The sequence below is a fragment of the Heteronotia binoei genome, chromosome 3 (genome assembly GCF_032191835.1).
Source record: "Heteronotia binoei isolate CCM8104 ecotype False Entrance Well chromosome 3, APGP_CSIRO_Hbin_v1, whole genome shotgun sequence".
Taxonomy (NCBI): Eukaryota; Metazoa; Chordata; class Lepidosauria; order Squamata; family Gekkonidae; genus Heteronotia; species Heteronotia binoei.
The window spans coordinates 45,407,682-45,430,697 of NC_083225.1; the positions used below are offsets into that span (position 1 = coordinate 45,407,682).

A 23,016-nucleotide genomic window follows, 5' to 3' on the forward strand; every position below is an offset into this window, starting at 1 on the left:
GAGCCGCAGTCAGCTCCAGGTCTTGTTTTTGCTGACTGTAAGGAGCTCCTCCATCTTTGAGTGCAGAGTATATAATCAATCTGATTTCTGTGTTGCCCATCAGGTGATGTCCACATGTAGAGTCACCTTTTAGGTTGTTGGAAGAGGGTGTTTGCTATGACCAGCTTGTTCTCTTGACAAAACTCTATTAGCCTTTGCCCAGCTTCGTTTTGTTCTCCAAGGCCAAACTTGTCAGTTGTTCCGGTCACCTTTTGACTTCCTACTTTGGCATTCCAGTTCCCTATGATGAGGAGGACATCTTTTTTTGGTGTTAATTCTAGAAGGTGTTGTAGATCTTCACAGAATTGGTCCACTTCAGCCTCTTCTGCATCAGTGGTTGGGGCATAGACTTGGATTACTGCGATATTGAATGGTTTGCCTTGGATTCGGACCAAGATCATTCTGTCATTTTTGAGATTGTATCCCATTTCTGCCTTACTCACTCTCTTGTTAACTATAAAGGCCACACCATTTCTTCTGCGGGACTCTTGGCCACAATAATAGATGTAGTGGTCCTCTGAGTTAAATTCACCCATTTCCGTCCATTTTAGTTCACTGATTCCCAAGATGTCGATGTTCAGTCTTGCCATCTCTTGTTTGACCACATCTAGCTTACCTTGATTCATAGATCTTACATTCCATGTTCCGATGCAGTATTGTTCTTTGCAGCATCGGACTGTTCTTTCACCATCAGACACATCCACAGCTGAGCGTCCTTTCGGCTTTGGCCCAGACGCTTTACTCTTTCCTGTGGTTACTTGAACGCTCTTCCCCAGTAGCATATTGGGCACTTTCTGACCTGAGGGGCTCATCTTCCAGCGCCATATCTTTTAGCCTTTTGTTTGTGTTCATGGGGCTTTCTTGGCAAGGATACAGGAGTGGTTTGCCATTTCCTTCTCCAGTGGATCACATTTAGTCTGGGTTCTGAGCTGTGGCCTGTCCATCTTGGGTGGCCCTGCATGGCATAGCCCACAGCCCCAATGAACCACGCAAGCCCTCTCACCACGACAAGGCAGCAATCCAGTGGAACTCATATTAAATTGTGGAGAATTTCAAACTTCAAATTAAGGAATATTTAGGGGTACCAATGAGCAAGATTCTTTCCCAACAGTCAACATCTCAAATTTCTGTCCCCTCTAGTGTGGCCAGAATAACTGAAATCCATGTACTATTATTTAATTGAGCTTGTTTTACTAACAAAAGGAATATACTGAGACTTTCAGTACATCAATTTTCTAAATATGAATAGTAAAAAGGTAAAGGTAGTCCCCTGTGCAAGCACCAGTCCTTTTCAACTCTGGCGTGACGTTGTTTTCACAACGTTTTCATAGCAGACTTTTTATGGGGTGGTTTCCAGTTTCCATTTGCGCCGCAAAAGCCGCGGGACTTTGCGGCTCTTCCGGGTGCTCCGCGGCAATTGGTGCGAAATCCACGCAGATCCTGCGCGGTGAAGAGGGGCGTCGCTGCCGATTAAGGTCAGTGCGAAAACGCCCTACATCATAACAACATAAATCGAAAAAGCTTCCCGAATTTTCAGCCATTTGTATCACACTAGAGATATTATACACACAATATGTCCCCAGGTCTTACATCAGTATCTGTTCAGAAAGAATCTAAGCTTAAAATTGAGAAAATAATGTTTATGAATTTTGCTGTTTGTGGCAGAAGCTTTTAAGACCCTGCTTTTGGCTTTCTTAACTCTGCAAGATGAACTCAACAGAACAGATCAAGAAGGAAATTATAAATAAAATTACAAGCTGTAGAGGTTTGTTATAGTTCTGATTTACATGCTAATATCATATTGTCCCACCTGTACAATTAAAATACCTACTTTGCCTCCCATATACATAAGAAAAATGAAGCATGTTTCCAAAAATGCTCTGTGCTACTCATTTAAATTTATACTGGCTCTTCTTTAATGGAGCTCCTCTTCAGCGGGATGCAAATGACTCCCTTTGATTTAATGAGAGTTCTTCAAATCCCGCAGCAAAGGGAAAAGGGCCTTAGGGCACTCATTTTGCAGAGTTTTACACCAGTAGTTAACTTTACACAAGGGAGTAGTCCTACTTAAGTCACAAAGATGCTTTATATACATAAAATTAAAACCTCTATGTGTAAGCCTTTTGTAACACAGTGGCTTAAGTTATTTATTATGTTTAAAGCATTTTAGTTCATTTAATGCTAATCTGCATAATGAATACATAAAAGCTCCTTAAGCAGAGAAATTGCTTTCTCCTTTGTGCCATTATTCTGTCCCTGGTATTGTTAAATCACTTACCATGCCAATTTTTTTTCTGAGGGGGAGGATACTATAAATAAGAAAAAGCCAGAAACATTCAACTAGGTATTATAAAATATTAAACAGTTTCAATCTGAGCAAATTCCTAAATAATTCCCCCCCCCCAAGCAATCACTCCTAATTTCCCAGTCTTCTTTCAAATTTAGTACACATCTGGGGACGGAGGATTCCTTTTCACTCAGTAGCTCCCATCCTATTAACTATTAGAGCCATCTTGTTCTTTCATTTGCCACACCTGGGAATAAAGAAGTGGTACTTATAGATTTCCTGCTGTTGTACCTTTCCATCTCATTATAAATGAGATAAACTACTGGCACCGCCTAGGCAATGGCATGGTAGATGAACAAAGACAATCTATACCCACATTAGCAAGCAAACTCACACACCTTGTACAAAATAGAACAAGGGCCACACAAATTCCATTAGCAGCACAAGCCATACACTCCAAAAGGAACCCAAAGTTTTACAGTCCTTGATTTTTTTCCCCCTCCTCCTTTCTGGTAATTTTTTTGTAGGATTCAATGTAATTTGACAAGAGCTGAATTAAGCAGAAGTCCCTCCAAGACTGACCTCCACATATCATCTCACACTAAATGAAGAGCTGGAGATAATTTCATGTAGGTTTTGTGGGGGAGGAAGGGGAGAGGTGGATGCTAAAGCGTGTCTATCAAGGTTGCTTTTGTGACAGGACTTTGCCCACTTTAAGAACTACAAGTTACAGCCCTAAATGTTAGAGATGGGCACAAACTGGGAAATTCTGCTTCAGTTTGGGAACTGAGGCATGTCCCAAACTGCTTAATGTAAGAGCCACATAGACTAAACATCAGATGTTTGAGAGCTGCAAGACATGAAAATCAGATTTGGAGAGTCAGAAGACAAAGGAAGGAAGGAAGGAAGGAAGGAAGGAAGGAAGGAAGGAAGGAAGGAAGGAAGGAAGGAAGGAAGGAAGGAAGGAAGGAAGGAAGGAAGGAAGGAAGGAAGGAAGGAAGGAAGATTGGGGAAAGGAAGGAAGGAAGAAAGAAAGAAAGAAAGAAAGAAAGAAAGAAAGAAAGAAAGAAAGAAAGAAAGAAAGAAAGAAAGAAAGAAAGAAAGAAAGAAAGAAAGAAAGAAAGAAAGAAAGAAAGAAAGATAGATTGGGGGAAGGAGAGGTGGAAGGAAAGTAACTTCAAATGCATTCTCCAAGCCACCAGCTGTGTTGCTTGCAGAACTGTTTTAAAGAGACAAATGGCTTCTCCATGCTGGCTGACAGGGCAGTGGGGGATTTGAGAGGCATACAATGTGTATGAAAGAGCCACATGGGACTCCTGAGTCATAGTTTGGCCACCTCTGCCCTAGTAAGTCTCTGGACACACAGATGCCACTCCAACGACAAACAGGTCACTATTGGAGCTTTTGAAACAAACAGCTGGCAGGGAAGGTGACCCCAAGGAAGTCTCTGTACAAACAGATGCCACCCCAAAGACAAGCAGTTTAAGGGAGGGGGCTGAAATGGAGAGCTGGCAGTCAAGGGAAGTCACCCCAGTACCTCTGGACACACAGATCACTACCCAAATAGAACAAGATTTTTTTTGAGGGGGGGAGCTGAAATGGAGATCTGGCAATAAAGGGGAGGCACCTCAGCACCTCTACACACAGAGATCAACCTCCAAACAGAAGCAGCTTGAAACTGAGAACTGGCAGTACAGGGAAGGCACCCCAGTAACTCTGGATTAAGTTCCCCAAGGCAGGCTGGATGCAGGGAAGCAGGCTGACAAACACAGATTAGACCCCAAGAAAAAGTAAGCAAGTAGAGGGATTTCAAATGGAGAATAGCAAAGTCAACAGGCACTAAAGACAAACATAGATCATCCCAAAACAAAAAGCAGCCCAGTGTGTGGGGAGGGGATAAAGTGGCAAAGAACTGAGTTTAAGCCCCCCCTATCCAAAAGATCAATCCCTCTACTGCAATTCAAAATGTGGGTGGGTGGGGGGGACAAAATGAAAAGGGAAGGGAAACTCCCAAGAAAGCAGACAGCAGCAAACCCCCACTAAACCAAAATGCTTGTTCTGTGAAAGAGGAATTCAATCCCAATTTCCCCACCCTTTGAACAAAAAAAAAAAAAAAAGAATTGTGACACAGAGGAATCCAGGGCAAACCTAAGCCTCATAGCCCTTGACTGAGTAGGCTAGCTAAGCAACCCCCTCATGCCCAGCAGCAAAGTCCGTTCACGTGCTAGTATACCTTCTCTACCCCAAACCACCCTATTCAACCAACAAAGAGAATGTGCACTCATCCAACACTTAGATACATTGGGAATGGAACTGTTATTGGCAGGTAGCATTGCCTGTCAAGCTTTGAGGGTCCCTGTTCATGTTTCCAAAGCTGGAAAATGTCACCCCCAGCATCATTTTTACACCAGTCTTTGTGAGAAAAGGGTACATTTGTCACTTTTTATGTCATAACACAACTTTTACGTGACTTGAACTTTTTAACTGGTTAAGTGTTCTTTTAGAAGAGCAATCTCCACCCCCAAACTCATGAACTGGTAAGAAGAGCTCTGCTAGATCAGACCAATGGTCCATTTTTTCCAGCATCCTGTCTCACACAGTGATCAACCAGTTCCTCTGGAGAGACAACAATAGGGCATAGAGGCTGAAGCCTTCCCCTGATGTTGCCTCATAGCACTGGGATTCAGAGGTTTACTGCCTCTAAACATGGCAGTTACTTTTGTCTGAGCTGCTCCAAGTCACTTCCAAAAGCTCAGAAATTTGTTCGGGCAATGAACCAGGCAAAACTTGGTTCAGATTTTGACTAATAACATGGCTTGTGCCCGTCACTTAAAAAACGTATGTTTTTTTTAAAAGGCTCATTATCGAAATTAAACAAAGTCCCTTGGTAGTGGAGGGACTGCTGGCTGGCTGGCTTAGATAGGGAAAGAGGTGGTAGTTTGTCATTTTACAAATATGCACATGAATACTTTTACTGATAGAATTCGTTTTAGTCCTGTACAGTAAGTAAAGCAAAAGAATGGCTGTCTTTTGCTAAGTTTGAAGCCTACTCTATCGATGACACAAAAACACAAAATAATTATTTCACAACTGGGGACAAAGCATGAGACTTCTCACTGGAAGAAAAAACTGCTGAAACTTTTCATCTCAGACACATTTCAAAAAGAATAATTTATATCAAAACATTGTGCACACACAGCTTCCTGTGGGGTACAAAGCATACCTTTTCCAATAACTGTGTACTCCCTCAACACACTCTGAACATGAACACAGAAACCAAAGAGCGTTTCAGAAGGTATCTATATTAGTCTGCAGAAGAAGAGACAGATTCAAGACCAGTAGTACCTTAGACACCAACAAGACTTTTGGGGTATAAGATTTAAAGAATCAAAGCTCTCTTCATCTAATGAAGGCAGCTTTGACTCTTGAAATCTTAAAAAGGTAAAGGCAGTCCTCCTGTGCAGGCAGAAGTTGTTTCCATCCCTAGGATGACGTTGTATCACTTTTTTTACAGGGTGGTTTGCCATTGCCTTCCCTAGTCATCTACACTGGGTACTCATTTTACCCTGAAAATATTGTTGGTCTCTAGGATAGGGTTACAATAACTTGAAAAGCAAAGAGGAGGACATATTTCCTGACCAACTACTACAAACAAGTGATCATTATGACAAATCTCATTTTAAATACTCCTACTATTTAAGCTGTGACAATTGCTACTACATAGGAATATTCCTAATTTTCCAACCCCAAAAGAGGACACTTTCATCAATTTTTTTAAAAGAGCCCAAAAGAGGAGGGACACACAAAAAAGAGGATGTCCCCTAAAAAGAGGACATCTGGTAACCCTACTCTAAGATGCTATTCAACTTTAATCTAGCTCCTCTGAGCAATCAAAAACTGATCAAAAAAATTTTTGGATGTCTGTTTGGCATCTGTTTCTGACAGGAGCCCACCCAGATGAAACTTGGCCCTGTAGTAGGGTTACCAGCTTCCAGGTGGCGGCAGAAGATATTCTAGGACTACGCCTGATCTCCAAGTGACAGATGAGTTCACCTGGAGAAAATGGAACCTTTGGAAGGTGAATTCTATGTTACTATACCCAATTAAAGTCCCGCCCTTCCCCAAACTCAACCCTCCACAGGCTCCACCCCCACCCCCTATCCAGGTATTTCTCAATCCAGAGCTGGCAACCTTACCCTGTTCCAGTCTGTGGTTTCTTGAGATGCTCATGCACAGGGCATGTCAATAGAAGTAATAATCGCTAGCTCAAACCACAGAAAACTGTGGAAAATCTGGTTTTGCAAAACAATTTTCTACTGGATAAGATAATATTAGAAAACATCCATGCTTGAATCTTCAGGAAATGAACCATCAACCACTAGAGTTTATGACTGATTTCTATTTGTCGAGCAATTTTTAAGCAGGGTAAAACCTTTCATCTGTCAACCATTAAAAAGTTGACTTATACAGAAGACACAAATTTATCCATGTTCAGCTTGATTTGATCATCCATTGCTTGGTCAAGAAACAGGTTCCCCTGAGACCACTGGAAGTTACTTCCCAGGAATTGTTCTTAAATCAACAGCTGTAGATTTATTCTTTCAAAGAGAAAGACAGAGAGAGAGAGAGTATTGCTGCAAATTCTGTATAGTTTATAATATTTTCTTCTGTTGTTTAATTTTATCCAGAAGCCAATTACACAAGTAGGTCACACAAAAAAAAAAAGTTGGCAGGAAGTAAAGGAAAACTATACATCCCATTTTGCTTGCATCAAAGCCAATGATTATCTTAAGCAGACAGTGGCTCCAGATGTTACAATGAAGTAGCTTGTGAATCTGTTTTTGTGCTTCTGGTGCGATGTTCCAAAGAGGTAATTTACATTCATCTTGCCCAAAGAAATGTAAATGTTACACTTGTTCTTAGTACTGTTGCACTAGTTCTATATGCCAGATAATGGGTTAGATCCAACCAGTATTCCCTCTGGTCACCAAGGGAAGGACCCACTCTGATCAACAAAAAGGTTATGTTAGGGGTCATAGGACCTGCACAGACAAAAGCCATGTTGAATGAGGGCTGTAAAAGAGTTAGATATTGATCAGTACTGGATCCAATCCATATACCATAAGCAAACACATTTGTGCGAGTCACTCGTGGGTATCTGCTGTTTCTAAATATCACTTCATATCAATCCTGAAGACCACTGCAGACAGATCAATGGATACCAAAGAGTTCTCACAAAGGCAGTGCAAAAGGTAAGTCTTGAGCATTCTCAATAAACAAGCCGAAGGAATGGACATTCCAAAGATCTATGACAGTGACTGAAAAGTCCCTGCATCTTATGAAGGCCAATCAAGCTTCAATAGGGTTGCCAAGTCCTCTTCATCCCCCAGCAGAGGACAGCCGTGTGAGTGCTGCGCACCGAAATGACATCACCCAGAAGTGACATCATCAAAATGGTGGCACACGGATCGAGGGGTTGGCAGCCCTAGGCTTCAAAGAAATTGAAATTTGAAGCAGGACTTTGCTGGCTGACCTTAACATAAAGGGACATTGTGGGGGAGGCATTGCTGGATTTAATCAGATGGTTTGCACATTAAAACAGGGGTGTCAAATATGCAGCCCAGGGGCGAATCAGGCCCCTGAGCAACTGGCTCTTGTCTGCTTCCTTCTCCCTCTCTTACTTCCTTCTGCATCGCACCTTGCTTTGCAAGGCTTGCTCAATTGCACCGGAGATACAGAGCAAAACCTCTATTTTCTCCATTGGTTGAGGCTTCTCCCCCTCCTGGTCCCCTGGGTAGGGAGGGAAAGAGCCAGAGCTTCCTTTGCCCGGTACCCTGGATCCTCTGGGAAAAACATAACGAAAGCACCTTTAAGACCAACGAGTGCTAATGTTTTAAGCATGTTTTAAGTTTTGTTTTTTAAAAAATCTTTAATTGTGTTTGTCTGTGTCCTTTATAAAGTTTATATCTCTGCTACCTAATCTTAAATAGGTACACACATGGCCCAGCCTGGCCCAACAAGGTCTCATTTATGTCATAACAAATGAATTTGACAACCCTGCATGTAATGGTACTATCCTAAGCAGAGTTACAGGCCCACAAAGTCAACAGACTTAGAATACCACAACTCTGCTTAGGATAGCATTGATAACAAGCAGCTTGGACTGGGTTTACAACTGCAATGGAAGCCAACATGATTGTTTCATCAGCATAACTATGCTGACTTTTGTAAACCATCTGCTGTGTTCTTACAGAGAACACTGACGGTATTATGCCCACTGTGATTATGGGAGGGCTTCCGTAAAATACTCATTACTAGCTTTTGTGCCAGTCCTATTCACCAGGTGCAACATGACCACAACAGTGAGCAATAATCCCACAAGCACTTTGCTTTGTTGTGCATATAGAGAAGGAGAATTGCACCTCCCTCTCCATCCCCAAATATCTGCACACACAGATGCACATATTTAGAGAGACTTTCATGAATACAAGTGTACCTGTTATCAGGGATGCTGACCACAGGAATTTTACTCATTTGGCTCCCTGAAGACATTTGCTGATGTCTGGTGGTGGGGCCAGTGAACACAATTCAGTTTCCCCTAATGTGTGTAGAGGATATATCTTTTGAACAATTGATGAACGCTAGCAGAGTAAGTGCATGAACCACTAATGTGGTTGCATCAAGTCTATGCAGAGAGAAATGCTGGCCTTAAATCATTCTAATCTTCCATTTCAAAGGGCTACATTTACTACTGGTACAGGGGGTCACGTAAGATATCTCTCTACCAACACCACCCCAGACACACACTTCAGCCATACAGTTTATTATTTGCATGCTTACCAAGCACAAATACCAACAGCCTGCAAGCGAGACGTTTAATGGAAAATGCATCTGAGGCTGGATTCAGACAGCCAATTTGAGCTGACATAGGCACTTCCCCCAGGCAGATTAAGAAGTCAAGGTCAGACAGGCACAGCTGCCACCCATTCCGCTCCTGCACTCACCCTGTCCTCCAACATCTCTGAGACAGATCAAATAGCTACCAGTAGGGAAGTGATAGCAAAATCTTTTGGGGTCTGACCACTGGAGCATGCAAGCAATGCAGATTAGTGGTGTGAAACTGCCAATCCACCCTAGCCGCTCACCAGTATTCTTTTTTTAAAAAAAATCACTGCCACAGAGCACATGAGCGCATAAGTGCTTGGCCACTAAAATGTAAAGGAAAAAAGAAACCCAAACTGCACTACAGGATGGCACACGACAACCGTTTGAAGTGCCCCCCCGTGTGATATACAGATACCTCATGCAGGAGTGTGTGAACGGGATTTGTCTGGTCCATGTTGAGGTGGCACAATTTGCCTCCCAGTTGCATGGAGCTGCCCATCTGTACCCAGCCTAAGTGTCCTCTGCTCGTACCACTGCATACCCAACACATCCTCAGTTGTGAACTGGCAGCTGCTACAATACTATGTGGTGTTTCCTTACCAAGGAAATATCAGTGGAGCACTATAGCAGCAGCATCTGCAAAACCAACATAAAATAACCCCTTTCAGCCTACAATGGACTCTTCTGCAGGCAAGATTTAAACCACAACTGGACAGTTATACAGGGCTGCCAGATCCCCCAGAGGAGGCAAAGGTCCTTTGCTGCCACGCCCCACCCCCCCAGTTGCTGATCAGCTGGCCAGCAGAGGGACTTACTTGGAGAAAGAGAAAGGATCAGGCCTCATTGCCAGCTTTGCACAGAAAGTGACTTCATTCACTAGCAACATTCAGGAGATGTTCTGGTATTTCAACAAAAACTCTATGGTGGAAGCCAGTTTTACCATAGAGTTTTTGCCCAAATACCAGAGCATCACCAGTGTGATTATGTCACTTCCTGTGCAATGCTGGTGATGAGGCCCAAGCCACTCTCTTTCTCCAGGTAAGCCCTCCATCCCCCACTGGATGCCAAGAGGGACCTAGAAACTCCATCGATATAGAAATGACAGCAAAATCAACATGAAAGACATAAGGATCTGTCTCAAGGATCTGTCCTGGGACCTATTTTGTTCAACATCTTTATAAATGATTTGGATGAAGGAATAGAGGGAATGCTTATTAAATTTGCCGACAATACTAAATTGTGAGGGGTTGCAAATACAGTAGAAGATGGAAACAGGATGACACTGACAGGCTAGAAAACTGGGCTTGAACCAATAAAATGAATTTTAACAGGGATAAATGTAAAGTTCTGCATTTAGGTAGGAAAAATCCAATGCATGATTATAGGATGGGGGAGACTTGTCTTAGCAGTAGTATGTGCGAAAAGGATCTAGGGGTCTTAGTGGATCATACGCTGAACATGAGTCAACAGCGTGAAGCGGTGGCTGAAAAGGCAAATGCAATTTTGGGCTGTATCAACAGAAGTATAGTGTCCAGATCACGTGAAGTGATGGTATCGCTTTACTCTGCTCTGGTAAGACCTCACCTGGAGTACTGTGTTCAGTTTTGGGCACTACATTTTAAGAAGGATATAAACAAGCTGGAACGGGTCCAGAGGAGGGCGACGAAGATGGTGAGGGGTCTGGAGACTAAGTCCTATGAAAAAAGGTTGAAGGAGCTGGGGATGTTTAGCCTGGAGAGGAGGCAGCTGAGAGGTGATATGATCACCATCTTCAAGTGCTTGAAGGGCTGTCATATAGAGGATGGTGTGGAATTGTTTTCTGTGGCCCCAGAAGGTAGGACCAGAACCAATGGGATGAAATTAAAATAAAAGAGTTTCCAGCTCAACATTAGGAAGAACTTCCTGACCATTAAAGCGATTCCTCAGTGGAACAGGCTTCCTCGGGAGGTGGTGGGCTCTCCTTCCTTGGATGTTTTTAAACAGAGGCTAGATGGTCATCTGACAGCAATGAAGATCCTGTGAATTTAGGGGGAGGTATTTGTGAGTTTCCTGCATTGTGCAGGGGGTTGGACTAGATGAACATGGAGGTCCTTTTCAACTCTATGATTCTATAAAAAGCCTGGAGTCTGGATGGCAGATCTGTAGTTTTAAACTATGGATTATTTGGGAATCTGAACTGGAAGACTCAACCTGGGAGACAGTCACCAAATGTATGGCAAGGCAACATCTTGATAAACACAGCAGATAGAGGGAGAGTCCTATTTTTTACATTTGTATTTACAATGGACTTTGTACTATCACAAATTCACCTTTTTAAATTCAATAATATCTATCCTGCAAATGTGCACACAGCCATCACACTAAGATCATCACTTCAATTACTCATTGGAAGAATGGAAGTCAATTCATTTAGCAATTTCACTCCTGACTGTGTGAATAAATGAGTGGTAAAGAGTATGTAATTTGTATTAAGTAACCTTGTGAATTCCCCCTCAGGCTTCTGTTGAACCACAAAATATCAGCAAGATTTCCCCACAGATCTGGGTTAGACAGTCATAATCCCTGCCATGCTATGCTGAATGCAAACGCCTGAAACTGAATTAATCATTTAGAAAAATGTCTCTAATTTCATCTTTGAACATTTTTCTTGATTATCTTCTTTGGTCTCTCTGTAATTTTTATACCAAGTGGCATCATTTAGCCTCTCGACTTATGCATGACATGCTGGGTAACTTAAGCACATATTTTAGATTAAATTAATCTCAACAAGATTTGTCTGTTCTCTCCTTTATCAGAAAGCCGGAGTCTGAGCTTCAAAAACAGGAAATGGTCCATTAATTTCAATAAAAAGGGAACAACTGTGAAGTCCTACCATCACATGATACCTGAGCTGTGAGTTAAATCTCCCCCAGTTTTCAGAACTTTAATTGGTTTAAAAAATCAGGAAGTTGGGAAAAAATTGCTTCTGTTTTCCTCTCTTGGGTCCTGATCAGCTGAGACCAGTTCTTCTGTGTTCCCGCTTCCCACTCCTCCTTCATGGGGGAACAACAAACATACTAAGAGAAAGAGCTTTCATGAAAGTAATCATTAATTTGCCAACATATCCTAAACCACACCTATAGTTCTGGATTGATTTTAAAAAATGGCCTAGTTTTGCAGATGTCCCTTGACTGCACTCTGTTTCTGGCTATGATCCTCCTAGTTCTGCCTCCAGAGCTTTAGCCCAGAGCAGTTGAGAAATAAGCTTAACTGCTTTCTAACTGGGAAATGGACAGTTAGCAAAACAGAGCTGCCAAACTGCAGCAGCAGCTTGGCGAAGGGACAAAGGAGAAAGAGCAGTTTTGCAAACATCCAAATAATCTAGATCCCACTCAGTTGATTTGCAGAAGGTGGCAACAGGCATCTGGTTCCTTATTTTTTTACTGGTCCACACCCCATGATACATCACCCTTCCTTCTGTCTTCCTGATGATCCTAATCCAAGGAAAGAACATGACAAAGCACCAACCACATTTCCCCCAGAAGCTCCTAGTTTCACTGTACTCGGTTTATGTGTTCTGCATCTGCAAGTGCAGGATGTAAAGATATCTGCATCAAAAAGTTACCGCAAAAACTGTCAAAATAAATTACTGGCTTCATTTGGACAAGCAAACTACTGACTTTTTGGGGTTGTGCTCCTGATTATTATTCTGGTAATAAAGGTAAAGGTAGTCCCCTGTGCAAGCACCCGTCGTTTTCGACTCTGGGGTGACATTGCTTTCACAACATTTTCACGGCAGACTTTTTACAGTTCTGGTAATACGTATGTATAAAATAGTAGCGATATACATGAAATTGTCTTATATTGAATCAGTCCACTCTGACAGATCCTCTCCAGAACTCTTTAACATCACCTGCTACCTGACACTTTAAAATGAGGATGCCAGGGATTGAACCTGTGTCCTTCTGCATGCAAAGTAGATGTTCTGTCACACAACCACACCTACCAATGACAGATTTATACTAGTTTGGGTGTGAATCACTAGCTCACAGTTTTTTGGTGATTTAACAACCCTCACAATCCTTATGGTCATGCATAGTTCATAAACTGAAGACTTCTTGGTTGGTTACAAACCATAGTTTGTTGTAGTGACACCATGGTTTAGCATTATGGATTATAAACAGGAAACAAGACATACAAACTATGCTGAATTGGGAACATTGAACAAACTTGTGGCTTGCTACAAGGTAAAAAAGGTAAAGGTAATCTCCCCTGTCCAAGCACCAGTCATTTCCGACTCTGGGGTGACATTGCTTTCACAAGGTTTTCACGGCAGACTTTTTACGGGGTGATTTGCCATTGCATTCCCCAGTCATCTAGAAGATTTCAATTTATAAGCCATGCACAAGGGAAAAAGGGAAAGTATGAGCAAAAACTTTAGAGGCTTATTCTCCAGTGAACCAAATCATGATTTGTTTGGCTGTCTAAAAGCAGACATTGTATTCCATCAATAACAACCGTCTGTACTTTCAGGCCCTTCTTTTGGGACAGAGCAGTAACACCAGCTGCACCCCACATTATACGTCCCTTTGTTTCAACAATGATTATGATTCATAACCACAATAATCAATTATATATTATATATAATATACTGGAGTGAGTAATAGAGTTACACAGTCACTTGGGCAACTAAAGATGGGGAATATGAGAAGAGGGTGCTTGACTTGGCATACTGATGTCTTTTTTGTTTGTCTGCTTAAAGAAAGCAGAAGCGTCATTGGTTTTACCTGAGGATTATATACTCCCAGGTAATCTGAAATCAGACCTTACTGTATCTGTAGGCACCACCAGCCTATAAAGGCTAGCCTTCTTTCAAAGCATCTCAAAGCAGCATTTTTCCTGAGGTATTATAATAGGTCTAGTGGCATTTCCAAGGCACCAAGCTGAAGGGATAGTGAATTCTATAACCCCTAAAGAATGCCATAATCCTCCCGGAAATGTAACATCTATTATACCTTATTGCCATAATGAAATAATTATACAAAAATGAAGAAAATGAGTCCTACTTATGGATTTACTCAGAGGGATTACTGACACAGATACGATAAAGCTGACAGTCTACCATGAAGTTCCATTTTTGTCCATAACTCTCAAGTCATAATTAAAATGGTGCCATTTATGTCACAGTTGGTCTACTGTAGAGAATTAATCCCCATGGCATTAGATAACTGAAATATTTCATCTTCAGAACCTGCTATTTGAGCACAGACAGACATTTTTATGTTACACTTTTTCATCACGGCCTACCAGCAACCGTCTCTAGTTTCAACATGGCAGTTTTCACTCAAGTAAAAACAAAATTCACTGGTAAATTTCCACTGGAAAGTCACAGACCAGAGAAGTAAACCCTTCAGCACTGACACCAAAATGAAATACTTTAAATATAATCTTACAAATCTACAAGTGGCATTTTTTTTCACATTTCATATTTTATTTCATCAACTTTCTGACTGCATGTTTTAGTTATGGTGAAATGACTCAAGTAGTTCTTAATTTATTTACAAATGAATTTACTAGAAATAATTAGAATCAATGTAAGTTTGAATGTGAGACCTGTTTAGTTTTGTTACTTTAATCATATTACATTTTCTGATTTTCTAAGTTATTTTAAATGTTGCAAGGCTTCACTAACATTACATACCAAGGAAGCTGAAAAGTTCACAGATCTTTACTTTAACTTCCCATCATGTCTGCTGTGAACAAAGTACCATGAATGGTGAGCAAAACAACACTTTTACAGCCCATACACATTTTCCTGCAATCACATACAAATAAAAATACAACTCTTAATGAAATCAGCAGACTTCACTACCAAGTCAGTCTTGGGCTCCCTATCTCTGCAGTTTTATTAACGAAACACACCCAGTTCTTTATCAAGGAACGGTCTTGTCCTTTAAACCCCAGCAGGAAAAATTATAACCTCCTTTTCATGAACAGAAAAGCAGTATGTAAGCACTTTATAAATAAACAGAAAAACAACTGGTGAATTAATGTTACCAAGTTATTTTAATTATTTGTTTTAAACTTTTATTTCAAGCTGTTTTGTCCCTTTTGCTATATTTGCTTAACTTTAATATAAAAATGACTTTATATATGTGTAAAGTAACTTCAGTATAAAGGATTATAACTTAATCAGCACTGATTGGTATGCCCCTTAGAAGGGCAACAGCATAATGCTACAAACATACCTGAATGCGTGTTAAATGTGTGTAGGGGGCAACACACTTTAGACCAGAGAGTTTAAGTTAACTGACAGTTTATTTGACTTAATTTATGGAATAAACTGATGCCAATTCTTATCATTTAACATGCTTTCCCCCTCCTTCGAAACACTGTCTGGAAACAGATTAGGATACCAATGCTTTCCATAAATTGCATTACCAGCATCAATATCATAATTACTCAGCCCTCATCAGTTCTATTAAAACCCAGAAAGAACAATGGCAAAAAAAGAAGAAGACAGGATCCAAAACAGTAGGGAGATGGTTAATAATAAGCAGCCATGAAAATACCTTAAAAAGAGAACAATACAAATCCCTTAAGCTTCTTACTTGATTGAATACAATGAATAAATTAAGAAATAGCAAGAAAAGTGAAAGAGAGGAAACAAACACCATTGTTCACTTACATATGATGTAATAATCTTTGTTTTTCTGAAATTCCAAGCCCCAGAGGTTAGGGCTGAATTCTTGAAACTTGATAGTAAACTTAACATCTTGATCAGGCTTGGCACAGTTAAGTAGCGGTGTGTTGTCCTTTTTAACAATGCAGCTATCTGCTTGGTCTTTCTCAACCATGTAGACCTTATAATATTCATACTGGCCAACAGTTTTAGAGTCCACCTTTGGGCATATAATATCCAGTTTGTCTCCTATCTTTGGATACAGTACCAGTCCTTGTCCAGGAAGGAATCTAAAAGAATAAGGAGAGAACAACAGTAAGACATCTGATTTTTAAAAAATAACAAATATGTAACTTATAGGATAAGGGAGAAATGAACAAAATGCAGCAGCCAAAACAAATTACGAGTGTGCAAAAACTCTTCCTCCTAATAGTAAGGCTTTTCCCTGTGGTATCACAGCACCTGTCAGCCAAGGAATCATACTATTGACTTTAGGATCAGCACAGTGTACTGGTTAGAACACTGGACTAAGAACAAGGAGATCCAAGTCAAACCCGTTCTTATCATGATCTCACAAGTGATCTCAGTCCAGTCAATGCCTTTTGTCCTAATATACAGATCTGTTGTGAGGAGCTATTTGAAAGAAGGCTGGCATTCACATATTGTAATAAAATTTAGCTCTTGAATATTTTCACACATCTATTTAAAAAATTTTTAAAGGATGGAAGGCACAAATACATGGAAATGTTATTTGACGTGGGGATTTCACTGAAGGATAGCGTTGCCTGTGCCATCTTTTTATTTTCATTTTTAAAAGCGCAGATGCCCATATGTGATATAAGAACCCATTTTAGAAAGGACTTTTAAAAAGGTTTTCCCAGGGTGTGCATTCTGTTTGACCAAACGGAATAGAACCCTGAATACAAGCTGATTCAGCTGCATTGGGCATCGAATACAGCCAAATCAGAATTCCTGATGTTATTCAGGCCCTGAATACCGCCGCATGAATAAGAAAGAGGGTTTAGTGCATTTACCTCCTTTCCCACCATTTCTGGGCTTTTCCTGCCTCTTCCTTCACTTCCCCGGTGGGAGGGAAAGGTGGAGAGAGGTCCCCAACAGCCAATCACAGCCATGCATTTGCAAATTGCAAATACATATGCACTTTTGCAAGGCTGGTGCTATGCCAGTCAGCTCAGCAAGTTGGCAACTTGCAAAGGTCACTCCGGAAGTTAAAGGGCCAGCAGTTCCATCAACAACACGGAGCTTCCCCGCCCCCTGCGATATCTCAGGGATGGGGGGCTGCAAAACCACAGCCAAGGGGACTGGGTAGGGGAAACCCCTGGAGCAGAAGGCACCCAAAGAGGGGGCACCACAGCTACAGGGGATGCCAGAGATGCAAAAAGGTAGGAAAAAGTCAAAAATGGCTTGAGTGGGGGGGGGGGGGGCTGCTGGATTGGGCCTGGTCAGAACCCACAGCAGAAAGTTGGGGGGATTGGGGGAGCCCATCAAGCCACCGGATGGATCCCAAAATCCAGAGCAGAGAGAAGGGGAAAGTGGAGAAAGGAGGCATGAAAGATCCATGGTCCTCCTGTGACCCTGGGGTCAAACTGGGGGGACTTTCTCAGTTCAGGAAAGCCCCTCAGGGGATATCAGGCAACCTCTGCCTCTACCATGAGCCCACTCCCCCAAAACCCAGGGATCCACAGTGTAAAATGTACCAAGGTAGGTGGTGGGGGAAATGAAGCCCCCCCTTCAGGGAGTTGGAGGGTATGCTCAGGGGGAACTTATTCAGCTTGGTAGAGTACCCCCAAACTCTCCAGAGACACCTCCAGTTAAAACCTAGCATCCTGAAACCCCAAGGATCTATGTAGAAGACAGCAAAGCCAGGGGATCCAGTAGTGATGGCTGTCTGTCTGAAGGAGTTCCTCAGTGCCAGGGAAACATTACAGAGGGGGATCCAGAGGGCAACCTCACAAAAGAACAGAGTCTGGAGACCCCCCCAGAAATGGACAGAGTTAGTTTTTTCCATCATAAGAAACAATGATGGGGTGGAGGCATCCTCTTTGGGTGCCCCTAGAATTGGACCACCTGGTTCAAACTTTCTGACACTTGGGGGTTCTCTGCGGAAGAGGGTCCTTTCTGCCATTGACTTCAATGGCTCATGGGGTATAATGGAACCGTATATTCAGCAATAGCCAAATATCTCCCAAATCAGATTTGGGCACTGAATCTGAATATCTTTGCCCCAGAATACCTCTAAATCCAAATTTTAGTGCTGTGGGTTTTTTTGCACACCCCTACCATCCATGAGATTGGATGTATGGGTATGTCATAAGTACTGCTACCCAATAGCTGCCTGTTTGAGTGCAACTCCAACCACCTAGAGGCTCTAGCTATTGGTATGGCCTTTCTGTACCTGCCATAAGGATGAACTAGGAACCAGCAGCAGCTACATTTCCCAAGTGCTCCTTCTGCACACTACCCTGTGGCAAGCCTTCAAGTTATTCTCTTATCCTCTTAAAAAAAGGCATGCATAAAAGAGAGGAAGACCCTGTCTTTATTTAACACAGGGATATTCTATGTTACCCAGAACATGTAGACTTTTCCTTGGTGTCTGGTGAAACACTTGGCCTATCAATGGCCAAATGAAAAAAGAGATCTCTGGTGGGGATTAGGACAGATCTGCTAGGTTACACACACACACACACACACACACACACGAAGAATCTTCATGGCTTTTCCCAGCAAGAAAATCTAACCCAGAGAAATGTGCAACTATCTACAGTCTAGAAGGAATGGTAATGTCATGATATTCTAATATTAGAATCAAAATCAACATTCCATACATAGGAAAACCAACAGGAATATAAATCGGGTGGTTCAGAATGTGTTGGGCCAACCACACTGCATTAGCTAATTAGTTAACTAAAAACATTTATTAGCCGCCTTTCTCCCTTGCAGAACTCAGAGCAGCTTACGCTAATAATAAAACATGACAAAAAACACAAAAACAACCGTTATAAAACCTATAAAAGTAATCGTCTTAAAACTGCCCGATGACAAAAGCTAAAACAGTCAAATGCAATCCTAAATAAAACTGTCTTCAACTGAGTCCTGAAGATAAGGGGGCCCGGGGCATATCTATTATTGTGGAGCTGCCATGGGAAAGGTTTTGTGTCCCCACAAAAATGAGTACCTTTAACTGGTGAGACAATCAAGAGGGCGCCTCCCCATGATCTTAATTCCTGGGCAGGAACTTATGAGACTTTCCATATCACCTCAGTTTGTCTGCCGATAATTCCACTGGCATTAGTGCAAAAAACTGGAGGATCTCTAGAAGCCGTATCACATCCCCTACTTTTTAATTTCAAAAACAAACCCCATTTGTTCAGCTGCAAGTCACTGCAAATTAAAGCCTTCAATTGACCCCAGGAAGCCCAGAGTGCCATTACGCATATACTCATTTTGTTACTGTCTGGTATCAAAGAGACCCCTGAAATATTTCTGATTACTTACAGTTGGCCATTCATCAATCAAGCACCTGACCTTATTTTAATGCTATGCCTTTAACAAAATAAATGTTTTTAAATGACAATAATTGCTTGTAATATCGATTCAACCACAGAATGAAGACTTGTGCACTTGTAAGTAACAAAGGCTGCTGTATTTTCAGCTAATCATCCCCCTTCCTAACATGCATGTGTTCCAATTAATAACTGGAAGGCACTCTTTAGAACTACTAATACAATAGCCCACCTAATACCTACAGCTGAAAGCTTCCCTTCCCACATTTTAAATCTTTCTCACCATCCATACTGCTTCAAAGTTCTTCTTTAACAGAAAATGTCTCTGTAGACTGAAACAATGGTTTCCTAATGAACAGCCCTATCCAACAGCTAGCTTGAAAATTCAAACATCCTCATTCTCTCTGTCAGACAGAGAAGCCTAAAGCTCATTCAGATTTGTGGTGAGCTAAATCAAACATAAAAGCTTTGCAACAAAGCTCTAGGCCTTTGCTTAAAGAAGCCCTCACCAACTACCCCAGCCTGTACCGAGGGGAAGGATCTGGTAGGTGAGTTGAACAAAGTCCTGAAGATCAGACTGTGCTAGATCACAACTTACCTAAAAATGTTTATGTGGTACCTCAAATCATCAAGTAGTGACAGCTTAGTCCAAAGACAATCGAAACATGAGATCAGTCCTAATAAGTTTGGTAATCCTTGATTGAAAAGCTGCATTTAGATATCATGAACAAACAAGGCCTGTATCTGCACAATTTGGAGGTAACCTTCTCCCCAAATTTGTCATTTCCACTGCTCAATTCTCAGTTTCAGCTTTAAAAAAAAATCTAGCCTTTTTGTTACAGAGGTATAAGGAAAAAGAAAGGTTGTTGTTGTTATTCTGGATTGCCTGCGGGATGGGAAAGCAGCACAATACAGGAGTTGGGTCAGTTAAGACCTTCCTGACTACACTGATGTTCCTCTGCCCTTTTCGTCTCTTTGTTACTTTTTTGTTTGTTTCTATTGTGTATTTCCCCTTTAACAGGCTTCCAGCTTGAGTGAGAATGGGAGAACATTCAGTTTCACTTTTGTGAACTGGTATCAGTAGTGAGGGACCTGCAGAAATTCTTCAAACTCGGCCAGGACAAGAACCAGGAAAAGTCTTCATCAAGTATTTATAACTGCCTCCCCATCAAGTTGTCTACCCTAGAGTTTCTCATCTCAACCCCTCTCCACCCCCCCACAAACCACTGGGCTAAAGTCTGAGGTTCTGATTGCTGCACTAGACAATAGTTTCTTTTTTTACATCTGTAGTCACACAAGAGAATATTGGGCATAAAAATCAAGATTTATAGTCTTTTTAGGTTCTGCTGCCTGTTTACACAAGGACGTTTGTCTCACAAATGGGGGTGGGGGTGAGGGTGGGGGGTGGGAGCAACTATCAATCTCTTGTCCTTGTCCTTCCTCCCCCCCCCCAAAAAACAAAACAAAACAACCCATTCTATTAGGACTGAAGGACAGAAGGGACAAATTTATTTATTTACTTCATTTATATGCCACCTTTCACTCCAATAAGGACCCAAAGTAGCTTACAGTGTTCTCCTTTTTTCCATATTATCCTCACAACAACCCTGTGAGGCAGGTGGGGCAAAGACTGAATGTCTGGCCCAAGGTCACCCACAAATTTCCACAACAGAGCCTAGCCAAAGCCTAGTCTGACTTTCTAACCACTACACCACACTGCCCAGGCAGGTCAGAACTACAGAACCTCTCTCATAGAAAAAGAGAAATTCTTCACCGCAGAAGGCTAAAAGGGCACAATAACCCAAGTTGTAAGCTTCTGACTAACAAACAGCACGGTATTTGGGAAGCTCTAAATGTATTTGAGCCAAGAATGATCCTTTCTCTGAATGCTGAGGCTGCAGAAGCGTACCACACAGTAACTACTTATGTCTACTAGTTTGGGGGGTTAATTTCCTAGGTTGCAGGAAGTGATTTGCAAGCAAGTGTAGTTTAGGAATTTCCCTTTTAAGTGATCAAATCATTGGTTAATTGCCATCTCTCCCCGCCTAGCACTTTCCCAGCATGATTTTGAATCCTACATCCCCAGTCCTATGCCAGTCTTGAAAAAAGAATGTAGGTACACGAATTAAATCAACAAAGGACTCATAATGTGATTTTCCCTTGAATATTTGAGAGTGTACCATACTGCAGATATATGGTTTCTTCTAAGATTCATGCCTCCTTGAGGTATGTGCAGATTGAAGACGGGAGACAGCAATTGGTACTAATGGCTCAATGACATTCTATACTTAGCAGTCTATATTTAGTACATAGTTAATTTCAATGTTATTTTTATTTAGTCTGGTAAGTAGCACATTTCTTCAAAAACAAAAGTGTGGCTACATATACATATGCCATGCGATAAAGACTTAGTGGTACAAAGGAGTGCAACTATCAGTACAACTGTTTTATGGGACATCTCCAAGCTCTGCCACCCACATCATCAAGCCCCTGCCCAATTACAGGGCTTAGGATGATGGGGCTTTGGCAACTCTATCCCCTCCCCCTGCAGCAAAGAAGAAGAAGAGGTGGTTTTTATACCCCACTTTTCTCTGCTCTAAAGAGTCTCAAACTGGTTTATAATCACCTTCCCTTCCTCTCCTCACAAAAATCACCTTGTAAGGCAGGTGGGGCTGAGAGAGTTCTGTGAGAACTGTGACTGACTCAAGGCCACCAGCAGACTCAAGGTCATGTGAAGTAAGGAATCAAACCCAGTTCTCTAGAGTTTGCCGCTCTGAACTGTACTGATGTCCCCTCATCACAAAAAAGACCTGAAAAGTAGGGCCACCAACACCCTGGAGAAGAAATGCTGTGCCCTTAATAGAGGCAACCCTAACCAGATACCTCCGAGAGCTGCTGCCAGTCAGAAGAGACAGTACTGACCTTGATAGACCAAGGGCCTGACTCCATAAAAGGCTGTTTCACTTGTGCAAGTCTGACATTCAGACTATGTTTGCCCAAACTGCAATTCTGAAGTATCACATCAGCTTTTAGGGAGTCTTCTTTGGTGTCTTCTGAATTAAGTAACTACATGCTCATCTATAAGGTTGAAGCTTATAGGGGTAAGATTTGGATATCAAGATTTTTAAAGGTTTGGTTCAGAGCATAATGCCAAACCATCCTTTGCTGCTATGTGAACAAATTTAGGATACTGTCAGATTTGCACTATTCCTCCTTCAAGATGTTTTTCAAGATAATGATTTGCAGGCTCCTAGCCAACCACTGCCTGCTGTTAAATCCAAACTGGCAATTTTGCTTTGCCTGGAGTACTGGTTTGTTCTCAGTTTGGAATCCTGGTTTGCAGAGTAAGCTCAAGCCAGTTTCTCAGTTCATATCTAATGGTAAATTATAGTTTGTCTCTGACTTGGGAAGAGTTATGGCAGTGCTCAAGAGGGAGAGAGAAAGGGCGTTTTCCCACAGAGCTTACCGCGGAGCGACGTCCCTCTTCACTGCGCAGCGTCTGCGCGGATTTCCCACCAACTGCTCCACATAACCAGGAAGAACCGCGGCTTTTGCGTCGCTAACGTAAACTGGTTTTTAGCGGTTTACATCTGCAACGCAAAAGGTCCGACACTTCCTGG

The 23,016-nt window shown here is 41.8% G+C and overlaps 1 protein-coding gene across 2 annotated transcripts in view; it reads right to left on the minus strand.

Annotated features, from left to right (window-relative positions):
• The window catches only part of EFNB2 (ephrin B2), a 73,438-nt gene that overhangs the window by 24,208 nt on the left and 26,214 nt on the right, over positions 1-23,016 (minus strand). For both annotated transcript variants that reach the window (XM_060233691.1, XM_060233690.1), the window contains exon 2: positions 15,879-16,162. In XM_060233691.1, the coding sequence (XP_060089674.1) occupies positions 15,879-16,162 (284 nt within the window). The remainder of the gene's footprint in view (positions 1-15,878; positions 16,163-23,016) is intronic.